The sequence below is a fragment of the Phascolarctos cinereus genome, unplaced genomic scaffold (assembly GCF_003287225.1).
Source record: "Phascolarctos cinereus isolate Bilbo 61053 unplaced genomic scaffold, phaCin_HiC Scaffold_7;HRSCAF=346, whole genome shotgun sequence".
Lineage (NCBI taxonomy): Eukaryota > Metazoa > Chordata > Mammalia > Diprotodontia > Phascolarctidae > Phascolarctos > Phascolarctos cinereus.
In genome coordinates this window covers 146863564-146879191 of record NW_027556180.1, presented here as the reverse complement: position 1 = coordinate 146879191, position 15628 = coordinate 146863564, and the positions used below count along the sequence as shown (strand labels likewise).

General features: G+C 36.9%; 1 protein-coding gene across 1 annotated transcript in view; it reads left to right on the top strand.

The window, feature by feature from the left end:
* Window positions 1–15628, top strand: part of ABCC4 (ATP binding cassette subfamily C member 4 (PEL blood group)) — a 269141-nt gene that overhangs the window by 156187 nt on the left and 97326 nt on the right. The window contains 1 exon segment of the mRNA XM_020965805.2: window positions 12438–12517. Within this exon segment, the coding sequence (XP_020821464.1) occupies window positions 12438–12517 (80 nt within the window).

Genomic DNA, 15628 nt, shown 5'->3' with positions numbered 1-15628 from the left:
AACTGAGGCCCTAAGGGGTTAAATGATTTATCCAAGGCCATGCCATTACTTTGCTGTAGTTCCAAGATTAGTGTAGATTTCCATACTCCAAGTGTATTGCTTTTTTCCTCCAATGTATGGTACTAATTTTATCTTTTAGACTTGACTGTAGACCAAAAGGGAAGCAGCTATTTCCCAAATATTCCTTTAAACTTGAGATTATGAATGTAGTAGAGTAGAACTAGCATAGATTTCCTATTCTAAGGAACTTATTGACTCCTAGATATTACCCCTCCGCATGTAAAGAAAACCACTTAACCCTCTTTGGGTCTCATTTTCTTCATGTGTAAAATGAAACTTGGATTATGTAATTTCTGAGGTCCCTTTTAGCATAAAATCTGATGATTATAGTGTAGAACTGGATGCTCCAGAAAGTTTGAAAATCATTAATAGCGATAAATTACATTCATATAACAGTTTAACATTTACAAAGTAATTTCCTGAAAATAATGCTTTGACTTAGGTAGTGTGCTTTTGTCCGCATTTTACCAGTTAATTGCTTAATACATCAGTTCAACCATTATTAATAAAACTAGCATCATAATCGTTATAGATTTGGAGCCAAAAGGGCCCTCATATATTGCCTTACCTGGGGATTCAAAGACAAAAATGAAACATTTCTTGCCTTTAAGGTACTACAGGGGCTACACAGATAAATCATTATAAATATACAAATGATACATGAGAAAAGTAGTAATTTCCAAGGGTGGGACAGTAGCAATTGTCAAGATCAGGATACACTTCAAGTAGGATGTAGCATTTACTCTGATCCTTGAATGAAGCAAGGAATTTTAAGAGGGAGTGGTGAAAGTGAAACACATTTTAGACATCTGGAACAAAACTGTGAGAAGTCTTAGACAAAGGAGACAGGTTATCATCAATGAGGAATAACTGCCATGTTGGGCTGCATCATAGAGTGAGTGTGGCAATAGTAATGTCAGAACTATATATTATGTTACATTGAAACTGGATTGTAAAGGCTTTCTATGCCCAACAGGATTTTGCATTTTATCCCAGAAGTAATGTTGTTGTTCAGTTGTTTCAGTCGTGTCCAACTTTTCTTGACCCCATTTGGGGTTTTCTTGGCAAAAATACTGGAGTGACTGGCCATTTTCTTCTCCAGTTGATTTTCAGATGAGAAAATTGAGGCAGACAGGGTTAAGTGACTTGTCCAGGGTCACACAGCTCGCAAGTGGCTGAGGCTGGATTTGTACTCAGGAAGATGAGTCTTCCTGACTCCAAGCCTGGTACTCTACCCACTGAGCCACCTAGCTGGCTCCAGAAGTAATAAGAATCAGCTGAAATTTATTGAGCTTCAGAATAAACCACCTTTTGTGAGAAACACATGGTCAGTTAGACCTTTGTCTCAGGGATATCAGTTTGGTAGCTGTGTAGAAGATGTATTAGAGAGGAAGAATAGTTGGAGACGAGGAAACCAATTAGCAGGTCATCACAGTAGTCCAGCTGAGAGGTGTCAGGAACCTGTTTGTGTAAATTGATAGAAGTGGATAGATGCAAGATGTATTGTGGATATGTGCTTGACAAGATGTGGCAGCGTATTGGGTATGAAGGATAGGAGAGAGAGAAGAGCTGTAGTTGAGTGACTGGCAAGGATGAGGGTGCTCTTGAGAAAAGATAAAATGATGGGTGATGCTCGGATGATACATCCAGGAAGTGGCAGATGCATGATTTGAGCTCATCTTTTTCTCTAGCCTGTTGCTGTTTGTTTTGTTATTTTTCAGTTGTGTCCAACTCTTTACGACCCCATTTGGGGTTTTCTTGGCAAAGATGCTAGAGTTGTTGGCCGTTTTCTCTCCAGCTCATTTACAGATGAGGAAACTGAGGCAAATAGAGTTAAATGATTTGCCCAGGGTTAAATAACTAGTAAAGGTCTGAGGCTGAATTTGAACTCTGAAGTTGAAGTTGAGTCTTCTAGTGCTCTTTATAATATAGTAACCCATTATAGTCTTTGTATATGCTCTCATTTATTGCTGATGTATTTAATCATCTGGTACCATTTTACCGTTGATAGGTTTCCTATTAATGAAACCTCAAAGCCAGAAGCTATGATTTTCAGATTTTGCCATGTCTAAAATCCATTTTTTTTTTGGTCTCAGTTCTTTGAATTCCAGATCAGTAAAGAGGAAAGAGCTCTGCAGTTATCTTGGATCAAAACTTAATGGGGATAGTATTTTCCATAAAATGTAGACCAAGTCATGTTTCTTGCAAAAATATTGATTGACAGTTTGTATACTTTATGTTTCCTAAACTTGGAAAGGAAGGAAATGATCATTTATAAAGTGCTTTACTGTTTTCCAGGTGCTGTGCTAAGCACTTTTTATAAATATTAACTCATTTGATCCTCATAACAACCTTACGAGGTAGTTGCGATTATTATAATGCTCCCATTGAGGAAACTGAGGCGGATGGCGGTTAAGTGACTTGCCCAGGGTCATACAGCTACTAAGTGCCTGATCAGAAACAGAATGCAGCCCTCTGTTAAGTAGAACATAGTCAAGCCAGCTTTGTGTCACATCTGTTGTTGGTTCCAAGGTGTTAAAATCATGCATTGTAGATCTGACTATCAGATTTGGCTGTTGGTTGATCCTTTTCCAGGACACTTTAAGCTACTTTACATAAGGGAGGGCCCATTGTTTTCAAGTTCAGTCAAGTCTGCACACCAAGTGTTTCTCTGTCCTATTTTAGGCTATTACAGACACTTGCATGTTGTTTAGCTATGTTGAATGAACCATTTGAATTAGATACAGGGATGGTCTTTTCAAATGAAGATAATTTGAATTATTTATTCTAGAAATTGTTTCTCTTTGTGGACGAACGAATTATTTCCTGAGGATGATTATTGCCAGTGGTATATCCTTGAGAAGCCCCAGTTCTTAAGTAGTTCATAGTGACCGTTTGAAGGCTTTAACCTTCATGGTAGACAGTCAGCATGCATTTTCTAAGCTCTTAATAAGTCTCAGGTACTATGTTAGAAGCTAGGGATAAAAATTGAAATAATCTTTGCCCTGAAAGAGCTTGCATTTTATCTCAAAGTATATATTCTTCTGGGCTTATGTAACCTGGACCAGCTCCTGCTAGGACTAAGAAAGGGCAATCAGTATTCGATGGAATAGGAAAATTAGTACTTTGGTTTGGAAAAAGAGGTCAGTCTTATCACCTGTTTTTTCTCTTAGAAGGATAAACTTTTGCTGCCATCATTTTATCTTGCATCGGTCATCAGGGAAAGGCTAATTCTGCTAATAACTACATTCTGAGAGCTGTGGGCAAATGGAGTTTGCCAGTCTCTGCTCTGGTTCTCTCTTCTTCTAGTTTTGGTAGCTGAGAATCATGCTTCCGCTAGCAGCCAAACATTCTTGGGAAGGAAAGTGGTTTCCTGGGGGCAGCTGTGAGATCTACAGAATCTTTAAGGGTGTATCACCTAGGTTGCTTTTTGGCATAAATGTGAACAGATGTGATGAAGTATTTTAAAAGGGTTCCTCCTGGCTTGTATTTGTAACTATGCTTATTTATTTAGAAATATGAATGGAGGCAATGGTGTGATAATGTGCTAGCATTAGATTTTGATATTTTATTCATGATTTTAGACTTCAGATTTTTACTGTACTTTAATACATAAAGAATCTGTGATTGCATCGATGTGGATATTTCCTCATACATCCCAATTGCAACAATTCAGCATTTTTATAGTTATTACCTTGTGTCAAACCTGGTGGTGAGCCTGTCCCAAACAAAGCTATTGCTGATCCTCATATGGGTCCAGTTCTGGGCCCACACCCAGTGCCTTTGTATCTTGGTGTAAGACCCTTTAGCATTTTATATCCAATACAGTAGCCTTTAATAACCCAGGGATACAACTTGAGAATATAAATTGCCTACGCCTTATTCCATAAGTGCTGAAGGGAAATTTGGAAACAGTCTGGCAGAAATTAGGCTCAGACCAATATCTCACACCATATTCCTCAATAAATTCAAAATGAATTCATGACCAGAATATTAAAGACCATACCATTAAAGATTAAATGAGAAGTAAACCAATATACCTTTGACAGCTATTGTTAAAAGGTCAATTCTTTGCCAAACAAGGATTAGAAACAACTTAAACCATATTTGATTACAGGACATTGAAAAGCTTTTGCAGAAGCACTGTTACATCTACAATGTGAATGGGTCAACTGGAAAAATATTTTTGTCAGAGATCTCTTATAAGGGTTTACTATCTAGTACATATAGACAAATAATATAAATCTTTTAAAAACCAAAAGCCATTCCCCAACAGAGAAGTAGTCAAAGGATAAATAATTATAAACTATTAATGACCACATCAAAGAAGACTGCAAATCACTAATGCAGACTCAAACAGCTTGGCTTATACCCAGTGCCTCTTACCTCATAAATTGGCAAAGATGACAATTTGGAATTATTCAAAGAAAGTATATAAAATGTCCATGTCCTTTGACCCAGAAGGATAGCATTGACCAGAGAAAAACTATATACACCAGAATATTTATAGCAGCACTTTTAATGGTCTTAAAAAGCTAAAAAACAAAGTAGAAGTCCATCAATTAGGCATCTCCTTTAATATCTAGCTCGGAATAGGGTAATGGCCAAACAAATCATGGCACATGAATGCAATGGAATAATACTATGTTATTAGGAGCAAATATGAGGAACACAGAGAATGGAAAGACTTACATGAGTTGATGCAAAGTAAAGGAAACAGAGCCAGGTAAGCAGTGTACATGTATACTGACTACAAAAATGTAAATGCAAAGAACAACTCCGAAACAATGGAAAACAAATGTCAAAAAATAAACATGGCCCCAAAGAAGAGGAAAACAAAAAAAGATTTGTCCCCACTCCTTTGCAGAGGTGGGGGTCCACAGGTATAGAACATTGTATTGTCAGATTTTTTTAAAATGCATTCATTGGTTTTGCCAATGTTCCTCTTATAAAAAAAATTTTTTTTAATAGGGGTGGCTTTCTGGGAATGGGAGGTAGAAGAATGCAAGGGGAAGTATAGGTGATATAGCAACAAAAGATTTAGATTATGGTACATTGAGGCATCAGAGCAGTACCTTAGTGAAGATCATTTGTCTCATGTCTTTTATAAGTACTATTCTCTTAGAGGGGAGAGAGTGGGAAGAAAAAAAAGAATTTATTAAGCACCTACCATTATGTTCCAGGAATTGTTATAAGTGCTTTATAAATATCTCATTTGATAATCAGTGAGATAATATTTGGGCAGTTAAATCATAGTTGCACAAAATATTAGCATTGGAAAGTATCATTTTTGTTTTTTAGTTTTTTATTATTTTGTTTTTATATCACCTTCATTTATAATTACAAAAAAAGAGGGGCAGCTAGGTGGCACAGTAGATAGTACTCCAGACTTGGAGTCAGGAGGACCTGAGTTCAGATGTGACCTCAGACACATAACACTCACTAGCTGTGTGACCCTGGGCAAGTCACTTAACCCCATTGCCCCATTTAAAAAAAGAAAAAGAGAAAAAGAATTCAGAAAACTAACCAAAATATTAGTCGATCCATATAACATATGCAGTGTTCCACACCCACGGGAAAAGGAGGAGGTATCTTTTCATAGCTTTTCTCTCGGACCTAACATGTTTTCTCATATTGTCTTTAGCATCATTAGAAGTACACAGTATTCACTTTGGGTTTTTGTTGGTGCTCATCTTAACATTTCATTGTCATAGAATGGTCCATGGGCTGCATTCTCTGGATCAAAATGTAATTGGGAAATATTTAACAAACTAAATAAAAGTAACAGTAAAACAGGTGATGTTGATATGTGTTTTTCTAAGTCAGTATGCACCCTGAGTTTCTCTTTGAGTTTGACACCACATTTGTAGACTGTGCAGAGTGTTTTTCTAGTCTTACTTTCTTTACTCTCCTTTAGTTCATGGAAATTTGAGTCTTACAGCAGCAGTAATATTCCATTGTAGACACATCCCACAGTTTGTTTAGTTATTCCCCAGTTCTTGGGTATTTATTTTGTCTTCTATCTGGTGCTACTGTAAGTCTGCTATATATCAGGTTTCTAATTGCCTTGGAGTATGTGCCTATCAGTGGATCTTCAGGTCAAATGATAATATTTATTTTTAGCATAATTTCAAATTGCTTTCTAGAATAGTTAGGAAGCATTCTTTAGATTGACCAAAAAACCCCCCCAAAATACCAGTATTAAGGCAACTATCTTTTTGTAGCTTCTTCAGTTTCTCTAATGTTGACTGTTTCCATCTTTTTTCATATTTATCAGTTTGCTAGGTATGAGGTGAAACCCCAGAGGAGTTTTGTCCCAAAAAGAAAGCCAAAGTTACCCATCTTCCTCACTTTCCTATTACTACTCAGGCTTGCTCACCTCAAATCCAGTCTGTGGACAAATGTTGTGTGCAGTTATCTCTCACATACGTTTTCTGATCTTCAGCCTTCATCACTTGGCATTTGCATTACTGCAAATCTAATTGGTCTTCCTGTCTCAAGTCTCCAGTCTTCCACCTCTTCATTTCCCTGGCTTCTTTCAAGACTCCTTTGTATGAGGCCTTTCCCAGTCTTCCTCCCATCCACTCAATCAGTTCACTCCAGGGTCAATTTCCATCGGCTTTGTGTGCACTTTTTTTGGCATTGTTGTTTTTTCCATCATTAGAATATAAGCTTTTTGAGGATAAAGCCCAGTTTTTGGCCAGTTGTGGAAGAACTTAATAAACACTTGTTGATTGATTGATTGATTTGCATTTCTCTTATCAGTGATTTGGAGAAATCTTTCATTTTTTTTAAAGTTTAGAATTCTTTTGAGGGCTTTTAATCCATATCCTTTGATCATATATCCACTGATGAGTTAGAGGAGGTCTTAATATTAGTTTCATCAAACTCTTGTGTTACGTATTTGGAAACTGAGGCACAAAGTGTTTAGTTAATGACAGAGGTGGTCCATGGTGCAGATCAGCTAACTCCCGATAAAAGAAGCTGAAAGTGAGGTGTATAGTCCAGCAAGCTTGTCACTATACATTTCAAGTCTTTTTTTAAGGGCCGTATCAAAATAGAACTGTTTAATTAGCACTTATCCTGTTAAAATTAATTTAAATTTTAAAGTTTAAAAAGTTTTATTATTGTTTATATTATGATCATTTCAAACCTCAACACCCTCCCTCCCCGACCCCTTTCCTTGGCCAAAAGAAAACACTTAACAACACCTAATACAATGACCCCCATCTACCAATAAATATACCATTTAGCCTTACTAGGCCTTAATAAGGGAGATATTTCATTGTCTCTTCTCTAGGAACTTCATTTCTTTTTATATTTTTTTTTTAGTAATTTAAAATGAATTTTTAGATTATTCACTTAAAGTTTTTTTTATTTCCTTCGTGGTCCCTTTACTTTACTTGTTAAACTTCCTTCATCACTCAGTACACATCAGAGCAGGCTATCTGCATCAGCTGGGCAAATATTTGTTATCCCTTTCACATTCTTTGCCCTTTTATACTTCCCCACCCCTCATTTATGTCATTTTTCTCACCTGGACAAACCTCATACTTTCCCCACCCCATCATTTTCCCATCCTGCCTTGAAAATTCTCAAATCTTACTTCCTCCAGGAAAACTTTTCAGAGGGGAAGAAAACTCGTCAACCACCAAAATATGTAATTCTTCCTGTTCCATTATCTGCTTCTACCTTCCATGGCCTTCTCTATGCTATCATTACAGTTATCACTATCCTAATTACTTTGAGTTTAAATGCATTTATTTGTACAGCAGTAGGCAAGTCTGTGTGTTTCTGTATGCCATTTTATAAAGTTTCTGTCACTGGGGATGTATGTGTGTTGTGTGTTTTATATATTCACACACATTATGTCTGTGTATTTTTTTTTTCTTCCATTATGTTCAGAAACAATAATTCTCAGTAGTATAGTCCATAGACCCCTAGAGGTCACTGAGACCATTTTAAGAGGTCTACAAGGTCAAAATTTTGTTTTATTTATTTTTTATTTTAACCTATTTTTTATTTTTCATAATATTTGGAGTATGAAAATGCTGAAGGATAAAAGAGATGGATTTTTAGTTGAGGCATGTTAGTATTTTTCATCATAACATAATGCGTAGAGCTGGACTTAAGAAGATCTGGATTCCAAGCCTCTCTCAAATAGTTTAAACACTGGCAGAATGATTCCAGAAGAGTTTTTCCCTCACATGACAAGCTATGGTTAAATCTTGATATAGTACAATTCCATATACTGCAGTGTGGCAAAGACTTGGGTTAGATCTTTATTAAAGTTGAACTATTTTTGATACCTCCAGGTATAGAGAAAATCCTGGGCTCTAAAAATGATATAGAATAACATAAGTAAACCAACTGTAATGAGACTTAACATAATCAGTTTGAGAGGAAGTGAGAGGTCTAGCCTGGTTACAGTAGGGTATATGGTGGGGAATACTGGGGATTGAGGTTGGATAATAGAGTAAAGCCAGATTATAGAAATTCAGGTAGAAGAGTTTAGATTGGACATTGAATTTAAACAACACAAGCCATTAGACTACATTGAACTGAGAATTCACATGATGAAAGACATGTTTAAGGATGAGTAATCCACCATGCTGCTGTAGGGATTCATTGTTAGAAAGAAAGTTTATAATCCAGGAGGCCACCTAGAAGGCTATTGTAGTATGGTTGATAAGTCTCTGTACTAGGGTGGTGCCTGGAGAAAGAAGGGATAAAGGAAATGAGAGAAGTTTAATAGGCAAACAAACAAATACAACCTCTGTTATTTAACAAGACCTAGTGGATAAAGGAAAAATGTAAATTAAAGATTGTTGAGCCTAGGTAACTGGGAAGAATGGTGATTCAGGTGAACAGGTTCAAAGGGCGAAACAGATTTTCAGGGAAGATGTTGACCTTGGTTCTTAAACGTATTGAGTTTTAAGCAACAGTAGAATTGCTATTATGAAAATGCTCAGTGAGAGGACAGGACTTTAGATAGAAATTGAAGTTATTTATTCAGTAGACACATATTCATCACTATCTATGTGTAAGCCGGGAGTTCTGCCAAGAAAAGAGAGTAAGAAAAGAAGTTAGGATGACCTAAACCCAGGCTCTGGCAGTGAGAGAGAGGCTGGCAAAAGCAACAGTGACTTCCTAATTATTATCATATATTCCTTCCTTATTACTACATATTAAAATATGGAGGTCCCCCTCAGTGTATGCCCTCTGGCAAGCTGGCTGTCTTACCTTTTGCGATGTCAGAAGAATACCTCTGCCATACAAAATAGCCATGTCACTTGGGCATATTACTTAACCTCTCTCTGAGTCTCATCTTTCAAATGAGTGAGTTGAGCAAGGTAATCTTCCATGTCTCTTCTGAGCTTAAAAAGCTATAAATCTGTTAGTAGGTTGTTTCCCAGTGTTATTTGTGAAATCAGAATCATAGTATTGGAAGGAACCTTAGAAATCATCTGATTCAACACTTGCCCTCAGCTTAAATCTTCTTTGTACTACTATCTCCTGCCTCTCATGATCCAGCCTCATCCTGGCCACCTTAAGTAACTGGGAATTTACTAGCACAAAAGAGAATCTATACAGTTTTCAGAAAGATCAATTTGTTAGAAATTCTGCTTTATATTGCATCAGTTTCAGCTTGCCTCCAACAGTTCTCCCTCCCTCCATTGTGTTCTGTTTAAAGCTTTGAAGAGGCCTTGAGATACAGTGAAAAGATGACTTGATTCTGGTATCAGATAACCTGCCAGTTGCTCCTAGCTTTGTGACTTTGGGCAAGTCACTTACCCTTCTGGCCCTTGGATTAAATAAGCTCTAAATCGATGATCCTGTTATATCCTAAATGGAGATCCCCCTGTTTTAAGCCCTTCTGCAAGCATCCACCTTAAAATGGTGTCAGTCTAACAAAGCATTTCCAAAAATGAGAGTACTTACTTTTTCCATGGGTACTATTAGTACAAATAATTGGTGCCTCAGAGCTACACCCTGCCTCACACAAAGAGGCCAACAAGCCTATTCTGGGATTGATCCTCATTGCATCAGTTTTACCTCCTAATCTGACAGAATGAGGCCAACTCTCCATTTTCCTCCAGGTGCCCAGAGATGCAAGCAGGATCCCAACCTAGAAATCAAGTGCTGAACCCTAGACCCAGACCCTAATGGACAGCCTACTCAGGAACTAAACTTAATTTGTGCAAATGAACCTTAGGAGGAGGGTTTGATGAGTTCTAGAGGTTTATTCTAGATCCCACCCTCATCAGGTTCCCAAAATGAGAAATATAGTAGTTCTTTTTTTTCTACAGTTCTGAAAATGACCTCCTTGCCCCACACACATAGAAGCCTACCATCTTTATCATCAATAACTGTCTTTTAGTAGTGGAAACAGTGTCTCTATCCTTATGTCACTTTAACCTTTATATACTAATGGCTCAGTTCAGATTAAGGAGTCCCAGCAAATGAGAGCCCTTTTCTACTACATGGCTTCCACTACTTATTTTCCCTTATCCATACCTATATGTTTTCTCTTTCTTTCAACTCTCCCCGCCTCCTTTCTGAAAGATATCATTTCCATCAAGTGTATTTTCTTGTCAGCCACAGATATATCTGCATGTCATGACAGACAGTCACATCATTAATGGAGAATTTTCCCACAAACTCACCACCTCTACTCTTTGGTCAATAATCCTTGAAGCAAGCAACTTTGATTTCTGTAGAAAGAGGCTGTGAAAAAACAACTCTATTCATAGCTTTGACCGCTTAAATTTATTTCAGAATCTTTGCAAACTTTATTCTCAGAGCTCATCTGAGCACAGGCCCTTAATTTCATTCATACATATATATGAAAGCCAAACTTCTTATAACATCACTTGAATAATTTAGTAGTCTAGTGAAAGCTGTTCTACAAAATGTGGCCATTTCAGGTATGTATCCAAAAGCAGATTCTAGACTCAGAGGAGTATTAGCTGTATACCAGGAGCATCAAGGCATCTCCCCCTCACTCTAACCCAACCTCTCTGTAGCATTTCAAAGACAGAAGGGACCCGATGTATCCTTTTATGCCTAAAGACAATGAGACCCAGGGAGCTTCCAGTGACTTGCCCCAAATTGCCCAGATGTTTGTGTGTGATTAATGGCAGATAGAGAACAAAAGAAATCAGGTTCCCAGTCTCTCCATCAGTGCTCAGTCATTGCTGAGTTGGAATGGGCGACAGAAGTTTTCTCCAGGTATCCTTTCAAAGTTGCCACAACAAAATTGTTGTGGGGGGAGAGAGACAGAGGAGTCTGCCAGCAGCTACCGCAATGCAAGAAGCTTTTCTGTAGCTTCGTGACTACTGTGGCATATTGAGCATTCATCCAGTTTGGGCTAAGCAGGCCTTGTATTAGCCTATATAAAGAAGGCTACACCTCCTTTAAAAATCCTTTCATTCTGAGGTTAGTTGCCCCAGAATTGTGGAGAAGGGGCCCTATCTCGTGCTTCTTTCAAAGCCAAAAACAACGCAGATAACCGTTGTGAAACATACATTAAAAGGAAGTCTAGAGAATTGGACAGACGTGTTACATTCAGGTGTTCAGTGAATGAATACATTTATCTTTTTTTGTCTGTATAGCTTAGTTTTTAATTCCAAAGTTAGCAAGAACAGACACTTATGAAAAAGCAGTTGTAGTCTGGCATCACTGAAGCATTTATGAGATCCCATTTTCTTGAGTTCTACTTGAATGAAAAAATCAGTGATAAGTAGTGATCCTAAATTATTAAGTAATTCCTATGCCAGCATTTCTGTTTTCCTTCATCCCACCTTAGTTGATTTAAGAATAAGTTTTGTTTGTGTCAGTGAAGAATTAATAAAATAGAAGCTGGTAAACTAACAAAATCATGGGAGTGACAACATGTTACATTTCCTCAAAATGTGGGGTAGATCAACTTGGAAATACCATAATCAACTTTTAGAGAAATACCATAACTGTATGTATAGAGGATTTGTATAATAATGTTCCCATTTAATACTTGGCCAAAAGCCCCAGCTTTAGCAGTTTTTTAAAATAAATTACTTATGACCATCTATAAAAATTTATCAATTTCTCTTTCTTTTTTAATTAGTGGCAAAACTCTTATTCCCTATTTGAACAATCTCCTATTTTCTTTTTTATTACAATTGCCATTCAATAATACCCCCTACCCCATATAGAATCATAACTATAAATCTACTTTTTTTCTTCTTTACAGTTGGCATTAGATTATTGCATATGAATGCATAATATATTAAATGCATATGCATTTAAAGTATTGTTTTGATTTGTTTCTGAATTATTTCTCTTAAGGGGCTCTATCTAGGGAAATAAACAATTTCTCTCATATCCTGTTCTTGTAGGAAGAATTTTAAATCGCTTCTCCAAAGACATTGGCCATCTGGATGACTTACTGCCTCTGACATTTCTGGACTTCATACAGGTAATGTGGTACTGAGTGTGGATTCCCAAACGAGACCAGATGAGTTGCTAATTCTGTAAATCCTGATCATTAAGAGAAAATCATCTTACGGTATCTAGTTTTAGCTTAATAAAAGGCCTTGTTTGTAAGAGAAAGGTGTGGCTGTAATTCCAAGTGTAAGTTAACATGAGTAATAACTGGCCTGTAGGCGTGGCTACACTATCGTGTCAAGGTTTCAATTCATAACAGCTACATGGCTTGGTAAGTTGCTCCTGATTTGCCTCCGAGGTATCTGGCATGGGTTTTGCTTTACTGTGAACACATTTCATAATACAGAAACAATCAACTCGCACGGAAAGATAGCCTAGATTAACTAAATTATGCATTGTATTACCACAAAGACCAAATATTTACTGCGCCATTTTTGGATAAAAACAGGTGTGGTTCCTTACAAAGAAGAGATTAGTAATAATAAGATGAAAATAATACTGTGTTAACAGGAACAATAGAAAGTAGTTATTGCAGGTACCAAGCCCTGAATGGCCAAGTTTATTTGATCCCATAATTGAGTACAGGATGAAAGCTACATCAGGAAATGTCTTTTTTGTTTTTCTAGGCAGTACTTTTCACACATTAATGGCTGAAATATATTTAAGAAAACAAACAAACCCACAAAGAATTTTTTTCTTCTCTAAAACTTTTGTTTCATGTGTGAATTTGAGGCTTCAAAAATAATCTGTGGCCTATCCATCCAGTTTCTTGTACCTGAGTACTGATGTTTCCCTGATAGCCTTTCTATTGTTTTATGCCATCTTCTTTTCAATGATTCCAGTTACCATATTTTTTGTCTGCATTTCCAAATGTTTTGGGGGTTTTTTTTGGCTAGGCATTGGGGTTAAGTGACTTGCCCAGAGTCACACAGCTAGTAAGTGCTATGTGTCTGAGGCCGGATTTGAACTCAGGTCCTCCTGAATCCAGAGCCAGTGCTCTATCCACTGCGCCGCCTCGCTGTTCCGCCAAATGTTTTTCATGGAAATGAGATACCTCCAGTAACAGTTTTAGAGATTTTAGTCTGATTTAATTTAGTAAGAATATATAAATGTATATATAAATATATAAATGTTTAGTATTTTCTCTTCTTCCAAAATGCTGATGGATGGTGTTGTATCTAGTAGCTAATGTCAAGACAAAGAAGTGGTACTTGGGCCCTGAAGTAAGATTTTCATTGCTTTATGTAATATTCTGATTGATTTTTTTTTTGGTTATATTCAAAAATTGTTCCATAATGTGATTTCTCTGGGGGATAGTAGAAGCTGTTCTAGAATCATTGTTCAAAAAAGTATAAATCACTTATCTTGAATTTTGTGGAGACAAGACCTGTCTTGTGATTACACTGATGTAGGGAATTCCCAGACTGGAAACAACCTGAGTCAATTCAGGTTAGTAACTCAACTGTAAATAATAATCTTAAAATTTTGCTTTGGGTACCCCAAGGTCAAATGTCTTGTGCATGTACTCCTGTTTATCATGTGCCAGGAGGTTGATGGAGGCATAGCTATCACTAGCTCTTTAGCCACTAGTTCACTCCGCTTCTTTTGGGGGAAACCAGTTGAGTCTAAATTGTTTGCCTGAAACCCATAGGCCTAGAATTAACTGTTTGTCCTCTAGGAACACAGCAATAGATATGACTTGAAATAGTTACTGAGTCAAGTCCTTTCATCTGTTTACCAAAACTAAATAAATCTGGACTCTGTAGACTTTTAGGAGAACATGAGCCTCTAATTGTTTTCTTCTGCAAGTGTTTCTTATTGGATGTGACTTATTTTACTGCCTAGAACTAGAAATCTCACACCAGACCCTTGGAAGCAGCTGTACTTTTCTACATAACACAGGTAAAAATACAGTTTTCATTTGAATAAAAACAAAAGGGTTTGAGAGACATTATGTTTGTTTGCAATTCTAAAATGGGGCAGCTGTTCATTTTTTTAAAAGAATAGGGCGATAATTGCCATATTTAACATTAGGCCTCCCCCACATAATCTTCCTCTTAAAATATTCCAAAAAGAGTGAGGAAATAATGTGCCTATTTTTGCTTTGGGCTATTAAATGAACTACAAAGAGCCAGATCTTCTCATCTGTCAACTTAATGTTGGTTAAACTTATCATTGGTGAATATCACCAGTGTCGATTTCTTGATATATTTAATAGCAAGGGCCTATCACAGGCATTGTCTTTGAGAAAGCAGTTTTGTACTAAGGATAACTCAGTTATCAGTTATGATAAAGATCTTTTGTCACCTGTTTTGTTCGCAGGTGTCTTTAATAAGGCTTCCCATAATCCCTTCAGGAAGAAATATTTTCTCCTTTTTAAAATAGTATTAGCTTAATATAAAAGCTCTGATCCCTTTCATTGTTGTTGATTCTTTGAGGGACATTTCCCAACATTCATTGTTTAAATGGTTGTCAGGAGGAATCAAGTGAAACTTAATAAACAATGAAGCAACTGGTTCGTCTTACTTTGTGTGCAGAAGCTTTTCTTCAGAGGATTTGCATTCAGTAAGTGGTCCTTTTACCATTATCCTGGGTTCTAGAAGCAATCATTGTGAAGTTTTCTGCTCTGTTACTATATTAGCAAGTGAATATTGTGTACCGATAAAATTATTCTCAAGTAAAAGTCCACTTGATTCAAATCACTAACTGAACTAAGAAGAAATCTGACATGGTCAGGAAGGCCCCAGACCAGCAAATGGCATTCTAGAGACCTTAGTCAAATCAAGTAATCCTCCAGAAATCATGATTGCAACAGGCAGAGAATAAAAAACTGATTTTCAAAGTCGGATATATTGTATTCAGTTCAAATTTTCCCCCTTCAGCAAAATATTTCAAATCTGTTAGTCATATCAGAGATGTCCTGGAAATTAGAATTATATTAACTGATCTTAAAGGAGTGCTGCCTTTTTGGTGCTGCTGACTAAGTTGCGTAACAGTACAGGAGGCAAGATCAAAATGGCAACCCACATGGGGTTGTTCCTCCTGTTTTTAGCATTTGGTTTTGTTAAAGGGAAGTTGGGCTCATGCAAGCTTAATCTTGGGGGTTATGGAATGTCCAGGAGTAAAGAACCATGGGTAGAAC